Below are 21,265 nucleotides of genomic sequence, written 5' to 3'. Positions count from 1 at the left end.
GCAGTTACCCTAAATTCGGGATATCGAGTGCTGCATATTCGTGAACACATATTAGATATCAAAATAATAATAAAGTCATTAGGGAACCTGAGGTGAACAGCTGCTATTTTGATTAACGATGAAATTTGCATATTCAAGATAACTTTAAACTCTAAACGTTAGGACACCATATATCCCAACTGTCAAATCATAAAAACCTAGGCAGGGCATGATATTCAAAATGCAAATTATCTATCATAATCATATTCTATGTTTATTTTCAAATAGACACAACCGACTGACTCTGCGTCAGTGTTGGGAGATTTTTGGAAATGTCTTCGTTCATTATACGAGTAACGACGGGCCTTAAATGGGGCGCGGCGACTAACACGAAGGTGAAAATTCGTCTCTATGACAGTGAGGGTATGAAGACGCGATGGATAGATCTAGATGTCGGCGAATTCAATGCTCTAGAAATCGTGAATCTTTTGGAAATGCCCATTGGGAAGAAGATTGAGAAAATTGAGTTAGAAAGGGACGCGTTTTGGTTTCGGACCCCGGGCTGGTACGCTCAACACGTGGAGGTCGAGTCCGTTGAGACGAATGATGTGTACTTCTTCCCAATCCACCGTTGGATCATTCAGGGTCGCTTCTACACGTTCAAACAGTACGACACCGTGCTTCCGCAGGGGGATGATCATAAAGAGCAGAGGCACGAAGAACTCGAGGAGAAGAGGAAACACTATGAATATATGCAGCCGGCACCAGGATACCCCGTTGTGGTAAGTTAGCAGCAGTAGACAATGAATGGGTATAAGAAGTATGATATCAGCAGTCCATAGGATATCCCGTTGTGGTAAGTTATCACTGCGAAGAAGCAGTATAAACAGCAGGCAATTTATGGGTAAAATAAGTATGGTATTATCAGCAGTCTACAGGATGCGTCGTTTTGGTAAGTTATCACGGCAAAGAAGCAGTATAAAGAGCAGACAATGAATGGGTTTAGAAGAAATATGGTGTCGGCAGGCAATTGGATCCCCTCGCCGTGGTAAGTTATTACGGAAAAGAAGCAATTGGTATCAGCAGGCACCATACTCTGTTGTAGTAAGTTATCTCGAAGAAGCAGTTTGGGTAATGGCAATTATTGGATGCTCCGTTGTGGTAGCTACAAGCTCATATGAGATCATTTCTGTCGAAAATATGCCTACATGTATACAATGTAAATTACTTTCATATTTTCTTCTTTCCAGGTCAAGACGATCCCCGACGAGGAAAAGTGGAAACTGGATACAGAGGTAGGGCCTTTTTGCAAACTCACACAATAACGAAATTTTACAAATTTCAGAGATATGTTGTGAGTTACAAGCGCCTCTTATGTCAAGAACGGGTCATTTTGCTGCCAGGGTTTAGGCTCCCGAGCTATATAGGCAGTTTATTGCGTCATTCTATGAATGGGACGATGCCGAATCTGCTACGTTTGGTACTGGGTACCGGGTACTGAATATCTGGGTGTACTAGTATTAGTTCTGATAAGAATGCAACTAATGTGTGTGATTCCCCAATCCTGTCAAGTTCCCGTCGTGTTCCAATTATGGAGGTTCTGGTGTGACGATCCAAGATTGATTGAGTCTCGCCACACAAATGGTGACGCCAAGGTCGTCTTGACTCAATACGACACAGCAGAACCTCTCTATCAAAACGATAACTTAACGGGATACTCGGTGGCCGGCACACCCGCACGACGTATAACCTGATCATTGCTTTTGTACTCGCTACAGTCACACATTCGCACAAGAGCATTGAAACTGAGCATCGAGAAATGGTTCACCAAGATCAACACGGTGTTTCACTCCTGGACCACCATCAAGGACATCGAGCAGATCTACGAATCGGTTAGCTGGGGCGTCTTCTCCAAACCGAAGGTAGGTTGATAGCGTGAAGGATTGGAATAAACATATGCGGTAAATGTCGGATTTCAGGAGAATTTTTGATTATTTTTTGCTGGATGAATCCGCAAACTGGGGTGATAAATTCAGATCAACTGCCCATCCTGTAACACTGCACTGACCTGCCCGAGAGAAACGTTTATTCTAGGGCACCGGGCTAATGAGATCATGTGACTTCCTGCTCGAAACAGTCATAATATGATATAATATAATATTATTACTGGTAAAATGCATATAGTTATACATGTATATAGGCCTACAATGTATGCAGTGTTTAAATGAGGCAGCTGTTTGATTACCCTGCCTACACAGTAAAGTTACAGGCTACATTCTACAGCAATTCATTATGTTTATGACAATATTCATATACTTTCAAACAACAATAAGCTTACATTACACAGTCCTTTCCATGCAAAACGAAATTGTATGCAGTCACAACATATATTTATGAGTCATCTTGACCTGATGATGAGTCGTTGCAAGTTATGATACCTACTAACGAACAAGTTTACTTCCCTTTCATTTCAATATACTCCGTACCATTGCACCTTACACAAGGCGGTCAAATTCTTTTTGATTATATTGCACGCCTATTCCGAATACTCGGCGTCTTGTATCAGTCGCATAGTATATGTGTAGTTCTCTTCCACAAGTCATCCGATAGATACCTTCTCCATACACGCTCCCTTCACCGAGCAGAACCTGACTACTGACGTTACTCCTGTATTGTAACCCATGGCATGGCTTGGGGGTTGCTTTGGGTGTATCAAATGCCTGATTGTGTAACGCAATGCTTTGTTCTACTTCTTAGCACGTCATTGACAAGTGGAGCGATGACAAATGGTTTGGTGCTCAGAGGTTGTGTGGAGTACATCCATTCCTCATAGAGCAATGCACGGAGATACCGGATAAGTAAGAAATATTTGTGACAGATACACCAGTAAATGTCATTATCGAACAGTGCACCGATTTTAAAACACTTAAAAGTACTTGTAATTAGAAAAGACTACATTCATTTTATAAAAGCACTGCCACCGGCTCCACCACAACAAGGAGTAACAAAGACGGTATGAATTTTGAGGGTGGTTTACAAGTCTTTTCATATTTGGCATACATCATCATTGTTATCTAAACGAAATTGCCTATGAAATAAGTTGGCCTTAAAACCTTGAATTTTTGAATAGCCTTGGCGTCACGGAGGAGGATGTGAAAATCTACCTTGGTGATGATGACATGACCCTAGAGAAAGCAATTGAGAAGAAGAGGCTTTACATAGTTGACCTGAAGAAGAATGAGGAGATTGGGGTTCAGAACGATCTGAAGGCACGTGACTACTTTCTATTTCACAAGTTCTACCGTTGCCTAAATGACACTGTTATCCTTTTACATTTTGTCGAATTTCTAAAAGCAAATGTTGAGTCGATATAAGATCATAAACCCAATTCATTTTAACTTCAACTTTTTCTGTCTTCGTTTCGGAATCTCCTTTAAGTTGAATTGAGATGCCCTATTTCTTTGTTTCAAAAATGATACTGAAGAAAAATCCGCACCCCTTTCGAATTGCAGCCGTATGGACCGATAGCCCTCTTTTTCGTGAACGACGACAAAGACCTAATGCCCATTGCCATTCAGCTACATCAGGAGAAAGGTGATGACAATCCGGTAGGTCCTGTTATGACACTTTTTTGCCCGACATATATTATCCACCGTGTTCAGTATCTTATTTTCAAGGTATGGGGCGTAGGCTTATGTCAAGAGATTTCCCCTGAGGGATCTTCCATCGACTGTAGAGTACATACATCGACTGGAGTGTTATGAGAATGTTTTACCCAAAGCGGCTGTGATGAACAATCAAAACTACAAGGTGAACTCTAACTCTCGAAGCCAACTGTCTTGATCACGGGGGCACGTGACACAATCACACGTGAGCTTGGAAGTCTGGAATCTTGTTGACACGTTTCTCTGGGAGGCCCCACCGCGAACTACTCGTGTATGAGGAGCGGTAAACATGGTAACCGCGTGTACATCTACCAATACATCTACCAATACTTGGCATCGTTCTCTCATGTTTCTGTAACCGACTTCAGGTGTTCTACCCGAACGACGATGAAAATCTGTGGACCATTGCAAAAATGTGGTTCAATATGGCGGATGGGTCTTATCATCAAAGCGTCACCCATTTTGGTAAGTGCGGTGTCTAACGCCAGTACAGATATTATGATATGGAAAGGGTATTCTAGACACTGACAGAAGGTAATCGCCTTTTAAAATCCTAGCTCAAGTTTTGTTTTTGATGACCACGGTAATTTTCAGCCGTTGCAATGTTTTTTTAGTCTTTTCGTTTCTGATTGTTAAGAAACAATGACATGATTCTCCGCGTTCCCCTATTGAAAGTCATGGTCTTTCCAGCTGTCTCGTGTATGGAAACGATGAGAAATTGAGACCATTAAAATGGTAAACCGACAAAAGTTATTGAGAAGGTCAGGGAAAAGGGAGTGAGTTTGGAGCAGAATCTCAGTTCGATGTCGGAATAAAAGGAAGGGAACGTGTATGGAGTAGGATATCTGTCAGATGAGTCAATCTGGTATCATATATGGATGTATCGATTAATATATTCAAGAGGTGGGAGTAAGGGAATATTTATGGAAAAGGAGGTGTATATGATCGCTGAAGGAAAAACTATGGCTAGCGCTCAAGTACAAATTGTGTTACTGCATTGCTAAGGCAAATGACTGAATGTTTGTAAGTTTGTCTAAAAAATTTTTTCCAGCCACATGCCATATGGTCGTGGAAGGAATAGCCGTATGCACCCACCGTAACCTCTCACCATCCCACCCTGTCTACAAACTCCTGATGCCACATTTCCAAGGCACCATGGCAATCAACAAGTACATATTTTTACTTTTCTTCATGAACTCTGTTTCTATACACTGGGGCGGGAGTGTGCCAACAACCTGCCTCAATCACCTTTTTGCTCAAGTTGATATTGATGCCCTAATCAACTCCTTAACACAAAAAAGGAACGTACTGTAAAATTTATAGAACAGTCAATGAGAAACCCAACAGAAAATTGATAAGAAGCGAGTCATACCTTATCTTTACATGACTCCAAGATAGCTTCACGTGGGTAAAAAAAGTGAAAAGGTCACATAACTGCATGGCCGGATGGACGTGAAACCTAAAGCCAATATCTTCAAAGGTACTCTTTGTTTTCTTCCAGTTTGCTTATTCACGGTTCACATGACCTCGTAAACGAGAGCAGCCGCATTCAGAGCAAGGGTATGAATATCCTGACAGGAAAAGGGTAAGTAATGAAATGAACGGTCCGGACCATATTTTTTCCTCCTTACGATTTGCAATTTCAGGGTTTGTGTAGGAGATAGATATAGTTTTCTTTTTTTTTCTTTTTTCAGATTCAAAGATTTTCAACTTGATATTCACGCTGATCTTGTGAACGACCTGAAGAAAAGAGGGGTGCGTTTTTTCGTGCTCGATTTTATCGAAGTCTGTCTACAAAAAGTGCTGATGAAAGTACCATAATAATAATTCTCATATATCAAATTAATTGCTGGGAATTTTCAACATCGAACTGATCTTTGAATTGTTTTATCTAGACTCTGCTTTCCACTTTCCTCAGCATCATGTCAATTTTATACATCCCTGTTTGTTTACAGGTACTCACTCATGTAAACTGTATCATATTATTGATTATAGACTGCGGGTATTTTAACGCGAGTCCCGTAATCCATGTCCTTCACATTTAATACCATGCCCATGATGACATACTGGCTATTCTTACGTTAGTTCTTCTATTACTTTTGACCGCATCCTAACCCAACCTCTATTCCTGACCACAAATCCTAGCTTGCCAAATATCCTAACTTTCTTATCCAAATTTTAGTAGCTAAAAACGACTCACGTAACGATAAGATAGTCACGTAACAAGAGCCGCTTTATTTTTACATGTCAGGTTGATGATGAGGATAACCTTCCTAACTACCATTACCGAGACGATGCCCTCCTGCTCTGGTTCGCAATCCTCAAGTATGCCGAGAAGATCATCAAGCACTTTTATGGTAGCCTTTAAAACACGCGGCTTCGCTTTGATTTGGGTTTGGAAAATAGTCGGAAACCACACTCATACTTTATTTGAATAGGTTTTTTTCTTCCGGATATGAGTACATGCATATCAAGATTTTTATCAAAATTAAAAATTATACAGTTTAGGATTTTGAAAATATAAATACAGTGGAACCTCACTTAGTGGACACCTCTCTATTAAGGACAACCTCTCTATTAAGGACACTAGTTTTGGTCCCAAGTTAGTAGTTTCCTTTCAATTGGACCTCTCTAATCAGGATACCTCTCTATTAAGGACACCACTTGTCAGTCCTGAGGGTGTCCTTAATAGAGAGGTTCTGCTGTAGTTGGATTACCTTTTTGTGCTTTAATACAATTCTTCTGCTCCTTTACTACGCTTTTGAAGGTCACTCTTTTAACTGTATAAAATATTATATCAGAAAAACCCAGAGGCCACCTCAGCCACTTGTATTGAGTTTAACGGTGTCCCTAAAATCACCTGAGATTACTTACAGACCCAGATTATTTGAACGGACGACTTTCAGTTCGCCATGGTTATCCTTTCAGATGACGACGATATGGTTGTAGGTGACACGGAGATACAGCAGTGGGGCGGAGAACTCACCAAGCCTTACCCAGAAGGATTGGAGTTGAAGGTAAATGAACTGGTTATCCCTTCCGATGATCGACTGAGCCTGTGTGACCGAGGTCAAAAACCAAGTTGTAGTGCACCCGATCACAGGGATTAGACCGTGCGATCATAATACAATCTAAAACTTTGGCCTCTCAAGCTATGAATGCCTAAGCAATCAGTGAAAAATGTGGTAGCAGGAGAATTGAAACAGGGGACAAAATCTAACTTCACACAGGCGAATCAACCCCGTCCCGTTATTTATCAGAAACACCTACTTTTCCATAGACGTACCCATCTTCTTACTCTGTTGACAAATACCGTAACAGATTTTTCCATGGTCACTCATCCGACAGATATCCTTCTCCATCAAAGTCCCCTTCTTTTTATTCATCCAACAGATATCGTAATTTCTCAATAGACGTTTACGTTTATCAATAGAAAACTTTAACTTCTCAATTGCTGTTTTTCAAGGGTGTTGTCGGTGACGGAAAATTCAAAACTAGAGATGAGGTGATCGTTGTGTGCCTTGAAGTCATTTATACAGCAAGCGTCAAGCACTGCGCCAGCCACTATCCAAGTTACGATGCGTATGCTTGGTCGCCAAATCGCCCGGCTTGGCTAAGAGGAGCGCCTCCAAAGAATAAGGTAGGATTCCCTCCCTTATAGATCCAAAAGAAAATAGTTCCACCGTAATCACATCAATCCGTTTATTTTCGATCTTGCCGTTGGCCTTTCAAGCACGGATGTTGGCTACATCCGTGTTTCAAGCTAACCATTCTTTCATAAAATGTGTTATAGTCACCTTTCATCTTAAACTTATTTTTGCTATTAACTATCCATTTCAGAACCCATTGACGAAAGCTTGTGTTATGAACACCCTACCCACGAAAGATTCTATGCTGGCGACCATGCAGTCAGTGTGTGGCGAGCAAGCTGACGACAACAGCCTTGGACATTTCCTCATCACCTACTTTCATAGTCCAGACGCGAAAGATATACACAAAGAGTACGTAAAATGCTGCTTGACAAATACGATAGAAAGCCGTTACAAGTGTTGCAACTGCTTTAATCGTATGACACGATTAAAATATCGGGTGCTACCAGGTCTTTCGAAGATTCCTTTTCCGAGTTGATAGCTGGAAATTAATTACATTCATTCCTTTCTTGGTGTTGTTTTTCTAGGTTGCTCCAAGATCTGAAGGAGATCAGCGAAAAGATAAAAGAGAGAAACGACTACAGAAAATACAAATATGAGTGGTTGGATCCAGAGCATGTTCCCAACTCTATCTACGTCTAGAGGCCCGGTGAATGAGAAATACGAGCGGCTGAATCCAGAGCATGTTTTGGCAACTTCATCTACGTCTAGAGGCCCGATGAATTACAAATACGGGCGTTGGATCCAGAGCATGTTTTAGTAGCTTCAGCTAGGCCCTATGAATTACAAACACAAGCGGCTGGATCAAGAGCATGTTTTGGCAACTTCATCTACGTCTAGAGGTCCGATGAATTACAAATACGGGTGGTTGGATCAAGAGCATGTTTTGGCAACCTCATCTACGTCTGGAGGTCCGATGAATTACAAATACGAGCGGTTGGATCCGGAGCATGTTTAGGCAACTCTATCTACGTCTAGAGGTCCGATGAATTACAAACACGAGCGGTTGGATCCGGAGCATGTTTCGGCAACTCCATCTGCGTCTAGAGCCCGATGAGAATTATCAAAATGAGTGGTTGGCAACTCCACAAGGGTAGAATTCGGGAAATGTTACTAGACTATTCAAATGTTAACCTATCAAACGTTGATCTTCGCACTCTGGGGCGGGTAGGGTAATAGGCACATTAGAAATATGTGATTGGATTAACCCTCAAAGCATCAAGATTTCTTATTACGATTGTTGGGATATCGCGCCAGCATCTAAATCAATAAAACTATTAAACAAGTCTCTTCTGAACACTGAAAGCCTTCACAAAAAGATTTGCGCTTCTCAACCATGGTGTAGGTCCCGCGAGCTTTGATAATAGCTGGTTAGAGCGCTTTTGCATTATGCGGTTTGGGTAAGAGGGTTTGGTTTTTTGTATATCAAGAACTAATAATGATCAGTCTTTATCAATTCTTGCGTACGTGTGATTGTACATAGTATTTCGACATTATTGTATACAGGGGTTTATGGAAAATTACGTTGCTCAAGAAAGAACGTCTCTGTCGTCTTCGTTTAATAGGTGCTTTACAAAATGTTAGAATGCGCTGATGGTTGTAGATAAATTTAAATATTGTATACATTGACCTTCTTCCCGAACCTTCTTCAAATGACCGACGTGTAAATAAAGTAAAAGTTAGTGTAATCTGAATTACTAAATTTCCACTGGAGCCAAAGCTACATGTGGTTTGCCGCCGCTGCGACGACAAAAGCAGGAATCGGCCTGAAGCCCAATGGGAAAACAGGGAGGCCGCGAACTGCATGTGGTATTGAGGAATGGGAATGTCCATTAGTATCAGGTTATCGTTGCAAAGGTATATAATTTGCGATAAATGGGACAGATCAGTAAAAGGTTTAGAAAATATATCTTATCATTAAAATTTATGTCAAATAAATCTTACATGTAGATAAATGTTATAATTAGTTCTTTTATGTTGGCTCCAGGAAAAATTCTACATTACCCTATGGCTGTGTCATATCTGTATACGTTATTTCCTAAAAAAAGTAGGCAAATGGCGATGAACCATTGATAACTAGAATCCAGGTTATGTCACTTCACTTTGTGACAATCCCGTTGTTTCCAGACTTCCTGAACTCGAAAAGGAAGTGCTTTTTGTATCAGTGGACCAATGACGGCCCAGTTCCCTGCTCATAAATTCCCGGCAGCACTGGGGAAAATTAAACTCGCCGTGTTGATGAGGTCATTATCTTAATAACATGTTATTTCGTGGCAAAATATATTCATGTGCAATTTACCCGGCACTTAGTTTCATATCAAGAAGGTCACCTCGACACTGAGGTCTGCAACGGTTCGAGAATTCCATATTGACACAAACTCGTCAGCCGATTTTGCGCAGGAGGAAAATCCATAGTGTCATGTAAGTATGACTGTTGTTCGGTACCACTAAATGGCGGCTAAAGTAACGAGTGGATAAAGCATATTAGGCCTAAGTAGTCTTTATTACTTCTTGCTCCTAAGTATCATTCGTGCCTAGGCCTATACCTATAGCTTAGGGCGACCAATGTAGGGTGTCCCGTCCTTTGAGTGAGTGAGCACATGGGCCCTGGCCATTTCATTAAAGAGTAAGACTAGCTGAACGTAGTAAAAACAACTAAATTGGTGATTACCTCTCATTTATGCTAAGTTTTATCAATTGGAGCTTATTCACGCCTAAGGTTTTCGCTACAGGTTTCCTTTAAGGACGATATACGATATACTTACGCTTGGTATTTTGTTCGATTGATATTGAATGGTCACGGTAATCTGGTCAAGTAGGTAACCGACCTATTTACCTAGAGAGTCGGAACATAAAACTGGTCCCAACGGATCGTCATTGATTATTTGTGGAGTGTCTCGTGTCTTCAAGACAGGTGAAATCATCATGCTCGCACTTGGCCTTGTCGTTTCGGGGTTTGCTGTATTACTTGCGATATACGTGTGGAACAGGAGGAGTACAAACGAGTTCAGTGATATCTGGTAAGTACGGTGGCCCATAGAGGACATGCGTTTATTTTCAATATAATAGAAAATTTTTCTTTTTACAATGCGTTTTTTTTCTCTCGAATTACAACCGCCGTTGGATTTATTTCTCACCGCCGAAAAAATAATTTCCACCGCCGGGTAAAAAATAATAATTCCCACCACCGCCAAAGAAAATAATATCCACCGCGGTGGAAATTAATATCGACCGCGGTGGAAATTAATATCCACCGCGGTGGAAATTAATATCCACCTCGGTGGAAATAATATCCACCGCGGTGGAAATAATATCCACCGCGGGAGCTAATTCGTTATTGACACCTGGTGGATAATAATATCCACCGCGGTGGAAATAATATCCACCGCGGGAGCTAATTCGTTATTGACACCGGGTGGATAATAATATCCACCGCGGTGGAAATAATATCCACCGCGGGAGCTAATTCGTTATTGACACCTGGTGGATATTATTTCCACCGCGGTGGATATTATTTCCACCGCGGTGGATATTAATTTCCACCGCGGTCGATATTAATTTCCACCGCGGTGGATATTATTTTCTTTGGCGGTGGTGGGAATTATTATTTTTTACCCGGCGGTGGAAATTATTTTTCGGCGGTGAGAAATAAATCCGACGGCGGTTGTAATTCGAGAGAAAAAAAACGCATTGTAAAAAGAAAATTTTTCTATTATATTGAAAATAAACGCATGTCCTCTATGGGCCACCGTAGGTAAGCAATTGATGCGCCTTCCAATATGAATTTGTCAGTATTTCGGCAAATTGCCACAATTGTTGCTGAGGGACGCGAAGGTCTGGCCAAATCATCTTGACAAATCGCGCCATTGGCCGCGATTTCGGAATGCGATTGGGTTCCAAAGGGGTCACTCGCGGTTTCCTATCCCGTTAGTGAACATCCAACACAGATTACACTCCGGACGCATTGGACCGGCCTCCAATTAGGATCACGCAATGGAATGCCCCGGGAGTCTAACACATGCAGGTCGACGACAGGAACCGACTAGCAGGACACTCCGATTGCAGTGGACCGGCCTCGCCCCTCATCCTAATATATCCCTATGAGACAGCATGAATTGGATGACGAAATGGACTGCCCCGGGAGTCTAACCAGCAGTGACAGCCATCAGCATCAGCAGTCTAGCCTCTCATTTAGCATTGCGGAGACATGATAATCACCGGCACACCGACCTAACTATACCAAATGAGTGGGGAATGGGCAGATCAAGAATTGGTGAATGTTAAGTGGACCGGCCTCGTTCCTCACCCTAACCCTCACTATTATAAGGAGATGACGATGACAAATTAAGATGACGCAATGGGCTGCCCAGGGAGTAGGGAATGACGGCAGTTTCCAAATTTCCGCGAAATGTTTCAAGATCTGATAATCATATAACTCGTATCAATTCTATTTCTAATTCTAGGGGAAAGGCAAAGAGCATATTCTCCCATCCACAAACAGACGCAGCGATACCTTCTTATACAATACGAGTAAAGACGGGTGACAGGAAAGACGCCGGGACAGACGCCAACGTTAAAATCCGTCTTTATGATGAAAACGGGCAACAAACTAAAGATATTAACCTCGATGTCAGCTTTCGGGATGACTTTGAGGAAGGGAACTTGGATGAGTTTCACGTCGAGGACGAGGCTCCTCTGCGTACGAAGATTGACAAGATCGCGTTGTCACGCGACAATGCGGGAGACTGGCTGAAGAGCGCGGACTGGTATGTTGAGTACGTTGAGGTGGAAGTTGATAAAACGAAGAAGGCTTTTATCTTCCCGTTCCATCGCTGGATTCATAGTGATCGTCAGTATCTTGTTCAGCAGTACGATGTCGTTCTGCCTCAAAATGACCCGCACAAAGAACAGAGGAACTTCGAGTTGGCAAACAAAAAGGAGCTCTATGAGTATGACGAGAAGGTTCAGGGAATCCCAGTCCAGGTATGAAAGGTTATACTCAGTTGCGTTCAAAAATTTAAAAATTTAAAAATTGAACTTGAATTTGAATTTGAATTTGAAAAATTCTAGTGGTTGTGTGAATAATCTAATATGATTCTTTATTAAAGAGTTGTTTCTCTATATTGTATGTTTAACTTTTTTTGGTATCTCCAGGTCAAGACAGTTCCACCAGATGAGACGTTCTCTCATGATTATAAGGTATGCAACCGTACAAAATGTCGTAAATACAATGTATATCACCCTGAGGAAATCAGTAGTGATGCAGTCAATAAGCAGTTCGCTTATCTGTAATTTTTTTAGAAAACCTTTTTCATTTTTCTCTGTCAGTGCACTAAGGCTAGACGTGACAAGTATTATACGTAGTACTTATAACAGTTAAATTACCATGGTAGGTTTGACTGGTACCTCTTGTAACAATTGATTCACCAGGCCAGACTTGACATATATTATTACTACGATCCGTCCTTTATTTAGATAAACAGGTCTCATCGTGTCGACTGACATCAATCAAATTAATGGCGCATTGAGATATTTCAACTTCAAAAGCTATTTTATAAGAAGTCCCAACAGTGACCATTCTGGAGCGCCTACCCGTTATACCCAATAGGCCTTTCACCAAAAAACATTTCAGACAAATCTGAGATGGTCATATATCACCCTCTAATAGAAATCCACCTGCTTCTTATATAAAATGGCTCTTAACAAATCATAAACTTAACACAAGTCGTGTATTTCAAAGAGTTTAATCACAAAACGTATTCATCCTTTGGTTTATAGCTTCACATAAAACCGGTTGATATATAGGCCTACTTGTTATTATCTCCAGTCACAAAGGCTGTGATTAATTGGTTCAAGTCGGAGTCTTTCAAATAAATAAATAAATTTAAAAGACTCTGATTGGTTTCAGGAATGACCTCTTGTCTGATCCCGAGGACAACAGAGCCAATAAAGTAGTCTCAAAATATCAAACGTATATAGCCAATATTTTTCGACCGTGTTATTTTATGCACTTGTATTAACAGTCAAGTCACATAACTGGGTTTCATGTTTGATTTATTTTCAGTGGGATATTATCTGTAATAAAGTAAAAATGACTTTAGGCGTAGCATACAAAAAGTTTGTTACGGCATTGCAACCTTTTGAGACTCTGGACGACCTGGATGATTTGTTCAAGCAAGAAGGCTGGCCATGGGGCATCCAAGTTCCCAAGGTATGTTCAGTAAACGGAAACTGAAACGATCTGTTTCGTGATACTATAGCTTATCATTAAGACTCTTAAAAGAGCATGTTTGTGTAAGAATGTCGAACTATAAGCCACAAAGTGTCCCGACTACGAGATTGGAAACTAGACAGTTTTTGCTTGATCACTGGCGACATGTACACAACTGCGAAAAGGAAGATCCCGAATCAGCCGCTTGCCCTCTGAGGGCGCACGCATTACATTCTCGGCCTGAGGGGCGCATCCAGGTCATGTTTGAAGATAAAATAATTTTTGATTGATGATATGCAAAATCTTGGTGATCCAGATTGACCGGGGACGGAGCAATGTCAAGTATATATAGGGATATAGGTACTGCATCCAAAAGCTCTTCTTTTGGACTATAGTCCGAATAGAATGTAAAGTAAGGGCGTTCGTTTTATAGAGTAAATAATTTTTTCACAGTGTGTAGAACACTGGAAGGAAGACAAATGGTTCGGAGCCCAGCGTCTCGCCGGCTGTAATCCTGTCTTGATCAAGCTCTGCAAGGATATTCCAAACAAGTAAGACCTTGTGTTGAAGGACCTGCTAATGGGAACCTTTATACCAGTTATTTCACTGATGATTTTACCTTCATTATTATAACCTCCAAACTTTAACAGTTGCAACTTAACAAAGTGCAACAAACCATAAATTGTACAGGGTAGAAGATTGCATACACTCTTAGAAATAAAGGTGTGTGAGCTCTTGAAAAACTTTAAAATGGCAGCCAACACAAATATATACTTTGGAGAGGTTTTTCAGCAAATGATAACACCCTTTGAGGTTTTTTCGACGGAGTGCATATTTGTATTGGCCGAAAAAGTTTTTTCGAAAATCCAAAACCCTTATTTCTCAGAGTGACACATGTAAAGCAATTACAGGAGAGGTATAGTAATATCCTATTTAAAAATGCGACTCAAATTTCGATGTCTAGGCTCATCCTGTGTGCTAAAAGTTAACTTTTTTTTAAAGTTTTGGTGTGACACCCGATATGGTGGCGCCTTTTCTTGAGGGACTGACCTTGACACAAGCAATGGAGAAAAGGAGGATTTACATAGTGGATCTCAAGATCTTAGACAACATGACGTGCAAAGAGCACTATGAAGTAAGTTGCCTTCAAACCTATTACCTTACCACTATTGCAATGTCCTGCTTCGATCAAAAATACGTCCATATACCGCCACGTCTCATCTTGGAATAAACAAGACATTTCTTCGTTCAATCATACCTTTTTCTATGTCACCATTGTCTGGAACTTTACTTTTCAAAACGACAGTGATGTTTTTCTGTACCGATTATTCGGTGAAAACCCAGCTGATAAAAGCGGAAGAACGAGTGATGAACGCGCGCGCTGATCCCTTTAATTTTTTATCATTTCAGCTTTGTTCTCCATTAGCACTGTTCTTTGTAGCAGACGACAAATCCTTGCTACCAATTGCAATCCAGCTGAACCAAGTCAAAGGACCTGATAACCCAGTAAGTTTAGTTGTACCAAACAGGCCTACTCATTTCAATGAATTTGCTAAAATTTACTAAAGTTCGCATCATTTTGGAACGACCAAAACGTTTGCCGACAATCATTTAGTATTTGATTTTAAAGATGTCTCATTTATCTCAAATATTTTCGCTCTTTAGGTGTTCTTGCCAAGCGATGACGAATATCTCTGGTTGATGGCCAAGATGTGGTTCAATCTTGGTGATGCCACGTATCACCAGTCTCTCACTCATTTGGGTTAGTGTGACGCTTTAGTTTCGACCATCTAAGACCGCTTACGGTATCAACACAAGGGCCAAGCAGGAACATTGAAATGAACGAATCAGGCAACTTTGCCGTCGCCAACCCATTATCTATCCAAATGTATAGCGAGCATACTAGAACTAAACAGCATTCGGTAATTGCCAACATGAAAAGCTAAAAACAAATTGAAAGTCTTCAGTGAAAGAAGCTTGTTTTGTTAAAGTGCATGCCACTGCTTTCAGGTTTCACCCATCTGAAGATGGAGAGTGTTAGTGTTTGCACTCACCGGAACCTGTCGCCTTCCCATCCCGTATTCAAGCTGCTAGCTCCTCACTTCCTTTTCTTGATCGCCATAGATGCGTAAGTTTAAGACGAGAAAAAAAATGTAAAAGTGAGTCTGAGGACATATAACCGTTTTTGTGAACTCGGAGTGAGTTTTGTGAGTCGGAATGGTCCGACTCGAAGGTTCTAGGAAGAAATAATCACTGCGGGAAAAAGAGAATAACAATACATATTACACAGTATGTAAAATTTCGAACAGTTCTAAAAAAATAACCATTGCGAAAAAAAAGAACGATTGACAATCATGTAATGTACACTTTCCCTAAATTGGCTTTGGCTTCCAGTAAATTGCCCGAGAGAACTGTGGGATCAAAGGAAACTTGCCGTGACCAGACTCATTATTGAAAAACTCTGCCATCTTGATGCCACATTCTATTATTTTTCAGACGAGGTCTAGCTTTGCTCGTTGCCCCTGGTGGCCATGTTGATCATACGATGTCATGTGGATGCCCTGGAATGTTCGAGTTAATTAGAAAAGGGTTAGTCAATATCAATTTAGGCCGGGTCTATTTGGCAAGCCGCCGAACAGGCATCTTTTTTTGTCCTGTTTGGAGAGCCGCTTGCCAAACAGCACTAAAAAGCCACCCTGTTCGGCAAGCCGGGCTTGCCAAACAGGGCAAAAATACTACCCTCTTTGGCGAGCCGGAGAGGTTACAACATGTTGGCCAATCAGAGAGCAGTGACGTCATATTCGAATTTATATGCGCATATTTAACAATGGCCGACTTCCCGCTCTCAATTCAATTTCTGTTACTAAACTCGGGTTTTGGTCAATAATCCATGAAGAAGCATGTACATGTACATGACTGTATGGATCTACAAAAAAAGTCATAAACGTGATTTAACTGATAAGCATGTTAAATGCATTAGTGTGCATTTCTAAAGGCGTTTCACTGTAACTCCAGTGTTGCTGGCCGTGTTGCCACGAATGATAATGAGCTCCTGGATGGTTGAATATGCATGAGTTCGGCTCTCCATCTCGGGCAGAAAAAAGGCGCAGTTTGGTGAGCCGGGCTTGCCAAATAGTCACTTCCATCAATTTATATCTTTGGTTTTAGTGCATTTATAACTTACGTTTTAATAGCGGACAAAGCTGTACAGCAAATGGATTCGATACACCCTCGGGTCTGCTGAAGCCCACAACCAATATGATCACAAATCTGTGGTCGTATGGCGCTACCAATAAAGTTCTTAAAGAAAGGTCAACACAAACGCACACTCCTTTTGAAGATAAATCTGAATCTATTCTAGGTAATATACAGTAACAGAATAGGAACGATATAGCCTCTGCTATAGAGAAAAAACAGGTAAATCGTTCGTTGATCATCATGGTCTGTTTGTTATGTTACAGGGCATCATTGTGGAGGATGGATACCGATGCTGACCTTGTCAACGATTTGAAGATTCGTGGGGTAAGTGTGGGTCTACCTTGGCAACGCTATACGAGTTCTGTGACGAGATGTTAGTCGTTTGTATTGGCATGAGTAGTTCTTATTTCCTTTGTTGGTCATCTTGATGCTAAACTTCCGTTTGTAAAGTCAGGACGCGGCGAATTATACCCCGGCGCGGAAGTTCAGTGAGGGTTTCATGGCCTTTACGATTGCGTTTATGTTTTTAAAATCTAAATTCCGATATATTTTCTTAACGAAAATGAACGATTTCAGGTGGATGACCCAGAAGCACTACCAAACTATCACTACAGAGATGACGCCTTGCCTGTTTGGAACGCCATTAACAAATACGCCAGGAAGATTGTGAATTTGTTTTATGGTACGTTTTCAAACCCCCTTTTCGAATAGCTTCCTCAGAATAGAATAGGCCTATATACATGACGTGTTTTGGAAAGCCTTTATTGCACTTCAGAAAATACCAAAGTCATAAAAAGTGAAGAAAAAGTGAAGAAAAAAACACTTCTTGATTATCAAAGGTGTAATTCTTTTCTAATATCATGACCTCTCCTCTTTACTACCTTTCTCCTTCCAGAGAGTGACAAGATGGTGCAGAATGACCCAGAGCTACGACAGTGGGCTCAAGAGATGGTTGCCCCTTACCCGGACGGTATCGGGCTCAAAGTAAGTAACAGAAAAAAGCACATGAACACTGTTGACTAATTTAATATGCGTACAGGGTGCTCAAATGAATTCGCAAATTACATCTGTACATCCGTTGATGCTGTATACTGCTAATGAATTCGATACCGAGACTGAAATTCACATCACTGACATTATACAAATAGTGGATGTTTGGGAGTCCGATATGGAAAGCCTCGTCCGATATGCAAAGCCTCGTCCGCCATGACATTTCTTCGTCCAGCAAAATTCCATATTGGACGACCTTAAACATCCACTATTTGCTATATTATGCAACCAAATGTCTTGGCAAAGAAATCAATCCAAAGGAAAATAATGAAACAATTTGTTTTTAATGAAATATACAAAATGTAAACAGCATTGAAATTTATGATACAAAATTCCATATCGGACTACCTTAAACATCCACTAAGGGATAATGAAACAATTTAAATACATAAAAAATGTAAACAGTATTGACATAATACATTTTGCAGTTGTCAGAACGCTATTACACTTTTAGGATCCGTTACGACATTTTTTTGGATCCGTTATTGCTTTTTTGGATCCGATACGATGTGATGACTTGAAATCACATGATGTGAATCGAGTTACGCTATTGGCCAAGAACATTTGGTAGCATAATATTACACTATATCATATCAATAAATTAATTTACCTCAGATTTTTGTAGATTTTTTTGCTCTTATGCCATTTTTTTTCTCTGTTCCTAGTTAAAAGACATTTTCGTAACAGCTAATTAATGAGTAAATGACATACTATTGTATTGGTTACAATACCTTTTTTTAAATTTCAGGGTGTCCCTGGAGATGGCAAGTTTGAGACTCGAGACCAGCTGATCCGAGTCATAACCAGCATCATCTTCACATGCAGCGCTTCACATGCTGCAGTAAACTTCTCCCAGTACGACGAGTATTCATTTCTGCCAAACTACCCCGGCTCTCTTATCGGGACGCCACCAACGGATAAGGTAAGTACAAAATCTATAGCAAAAATTAAATGAAACGAAAAACGATTTATAGAACCTCACTGATGGTGAACTGAAAAAAATTCCTGTTGTTGTCCAATAATAGACATAAGTATCACGAGGTAGTCCAGTCTTCCTTTGGGGAGGGACGAGGCCGAACCACTACGTCCGAATACCGATTTAGAACCGAGTCCTCTGTGAAATTTCTGTGCTTTGAGTCAACATGTTCGACAAAATATCACAAAATGAGTCTTAGAAGATTGACTATTGACGTATGATTTATTTTCTTTGTCAACGAGACCATTTAATTTCCGATTCCTGGCCTATATTCCTCGTTATATCCATTACATATATGTTATATCTAAAATGTTTCTAATCCAGGAGCCAAGGACTGAAGCAGATATCATGAAATGTGTACCAAGCAAAGAAGTTCTCCTGGACACTATCCTCGTTGTAAAGATATTGAGCACAAGGGGAACGAAGAATCTTGGGGACTTCGAAGTCAAATACCTACACACACCAGAGGCATCCAAAGCAGCACAGGAGTAAGTATTGTGAATGCATCGAACCCGACTAGCATCCTGGTACCAGTGGTTTTCAATATACATGTACCTCGCCTCTACAACAAATATGGTGTAGGAGTATCAAAATCCTGAATCTCATGGCGCCCGACAGGTGACACTGTATGCTTTGCATTCCGTGCACTCCGGACGCAGTGGGCCGGCCTCGTTTCTCACCGGCTCACCTTCACAAGGAGACCCAATTGGAATGACGCAATGGGCTGCCCAGGAGGTCTAGCATTCCGTCATTTTGTAGCACTAGAACTTTTCAAATGTGATTGGTCAAGTGACCATTATAGATAAATTCTTGCCAGTTTATGATGTAGACTGTGTGTTCCCGCATCTTCTGAATTGAAGATGGCTAAGTTAGACTCTCGGGGCTGCCCATTTCGTCATCCCATTCATACTGTTTCAGAGGATTAGGGTCCGGAGTGTACTATATGTTTGATCAGCTCATATTTTTAATGTACAATATGGGAGTTTATTTTTTTTAGGATGGTGGATGAACTCGCCAAGATAAGCGTGACAAACAAAGAGAAAAACAAGACCAGAGACTTCATCTACGATGTCCTGGACCCGGAGATCATTCCCAACTCCATCAGCATCTAAATACCATTGCGAATAAATCATTTAGACCTATTTATACTGGTGACGCTTGTTTTGTAAATATCCAAGAGATATCAGTAGGGTTTGTCAAGGACCAGCGATTGAGAATTACATGCGAGGATACGATGTGCAGTGACGTCATTAGGAACAGACATGCACGTTTACGAACATTTTTCTTTTTCTGTTCTGTTCTTTTCTGTTCTTTTTCACTCTGAACTATTGGGAAAGTTCTAACGACACTACCAAAAATGGTGGTGACGTCTGAACGGCAGTTGTCGGTGAAAATATTATGGATAGCTAGAGTCATGAGGTTGACCTTTCTCATATCCAAGAAGGCCCATTCTCCTTGTTATTGCGTCCTTATTCGATAGTTTTGTCCTTGATACTTTTTAGCATTTTCGATTATGTTTCTTTCCATAAACAAATAGATTGGGCCGCGATAATTTAACATAAATGCGAACCATAGACATAAAAAATCAACGGAATATAGATATTGTCGTCTGATTTCCGACGCCTCCCTTTTTATCGTTTACTGTATCACATGAGCATGATGCTGAAGCCAGATTTTTTCATGCACTACTCCACTCTCTTGGAAGTGCTGTAAGAACCTCTCTCTTTCTGGGGTGTTGAATGGTATAGGCCACCTCAATTTATCCTAGGGTTTTATGGGACAGGAGACACAGTATCCCTATTTCTAGTATAGGGTACTCACACGTGCTATTGGGATATATTGGGGCATCCCGGCTTTCAGAGTTAAATGGCGGACATATTGCAAACTACTTGATACGATGAAATATCAATATGTATCCCTCTCGGCAAGGGTACACATTTGACGTCAACCACCGCGCTTCATTAGTAAGGGCACAGTATAAACGGTCAATAAAGGCATAACCTTGTACAAAAATCCATATACCGTTTTAACAATCCATTTAGACCCTTTTATAATCTTTAGTATAATAAAAGACGAAGGTAGTTAGTGGCGTAGTTTGTTTGACTATGTGAGTAGAATGTTGAAAGTATGACTTATAGCAATTTGCGAGGTTATTTGTGTGTAATGATACTCAATATTAGGTCGTCCCGGTTAAAGTAACATTTATCCAGACTTTATGCCCCTTGCTTTCGAAATCGTCATCTGGTCATTTGAGAATTTGATCGCGAGCTAAAGAATTTAGATACAAACTCAACATTGGATAAGTGTTTGACCAAATATTGATTGGGCTAATGCTACGAATTCCTCATTCTGTTTTGAGTTATTGGATTAGACAGCATCCAGTCATCATTGTAGTTCCTTGGAGGTTTTCAGCACGAGGATGTCCAACCAAGTAAAACGGAACGTATAAGGTAAGAGACGCTATCCTGACAGATCAACAAGTTGTTTTCAATATACTCCGCCTGATGACTAAGAGGTAAAAAAGCCTGATTTCAGG

General features: G+C 40.7%; 2 protein-coding genes across 3 annotated transcripts; both read left to right on the top strand.

Annotated features, from left to right (window-relative positions):
- Positions 1-267: 267 nt before the first annotated feature.
- LOC135482590 (allene oxide synthase-lipoxygenase protein-like) lies at positions 268-9,249 on the top strand. Its single transcript, XM_064762756.1, has 15 exons — positions 268-761; positions 1,230-1,274; positions 1,758-1,901; positions 2,737-2,837; positions 3,110-3,248; positions 3,492-3,587; positions 4,013-4,109; positions 4,696-4,813; positions 5,146-5,229; positions 5,339-5,399; positions 5,896-6,001; positions 6,573-6,661; positions 7,111-7,284; positions 7,485-7,645; positions 7,822-9,249. Exons 1-15 carry the CDS (start codon positions 312-314, stop codon positions 7,934-7,936), a joined length of 1,980 nt encoding a protein of 659 aa, XP_064618826.1. The 5' UTR covers positions 268-311; the 3' UTR covers positions 7,937-9,249.
- A 296-nt stretch (positions 9,250-9,545) lies between these two features.
- LOC135482588 (allene oxide synthase-lipoxygenase protein-like) lies at positions 9,546-21,245 on the top strand. 2 transcript variants are annotated; one of them, XM_064762751.1, is made up of 16 exons: positions 9,546-9,715; positions 11,758-12,277; positions 12,449-12,493; positions 13,359-13,505; positions 13,959-14,056; positions 14,508-14,640; positions 14,916-15,011; positions 15,171-15,267; positions 15,516-15,633; positions 16,002-16,094; positions 16,967-17,027; positions 17,280-17,385; positions 17,599-17,687; positions 18,502-18,675; positions 19,054-19,217; positions 19,727-21,245. In XM_064762751.1, coding segments are annotated over exons 1-16 (2,058 nt in total). In that variant the 5' UTR covers positions 9,546-9,713; the 3' UTR covers positions 19,842-21,245. The 2 variants fall into 2 exon arrangements, with proteins under 2 accessions (XP_064618821.1, XP_064618820.1); XM_064762750.1 differs by lacking the exon at positions 9,546-9,715 and adding an exon at positions 10,168-10,314 and having other exon boundaries at positions 19,727-21,244.
- The last annotated feature ends 20 nt before the right edge of the window (positions 21,246-21,265 follow it).

This window comes from Lineus longissimus, chromosome 2 (genome assembly GCF_910592395.1).
Source record: "Lineus longissimus chromosome 2, tnLinLong1.2, whole genome shotgun sequence".
NCBI classification, from domain to species: domain Eukaryota; kingdom Metazoa; phylum Nemertea; class Pilidiophora; order Heteronemertea; family Lineidae; genus Lineus; species Lineus longissimus.
The sequence above is the reverse complement of the archived record's forward strand: the minus strand, read 5'-3'. Positions and strand labels throughout refer to the sequence as shown.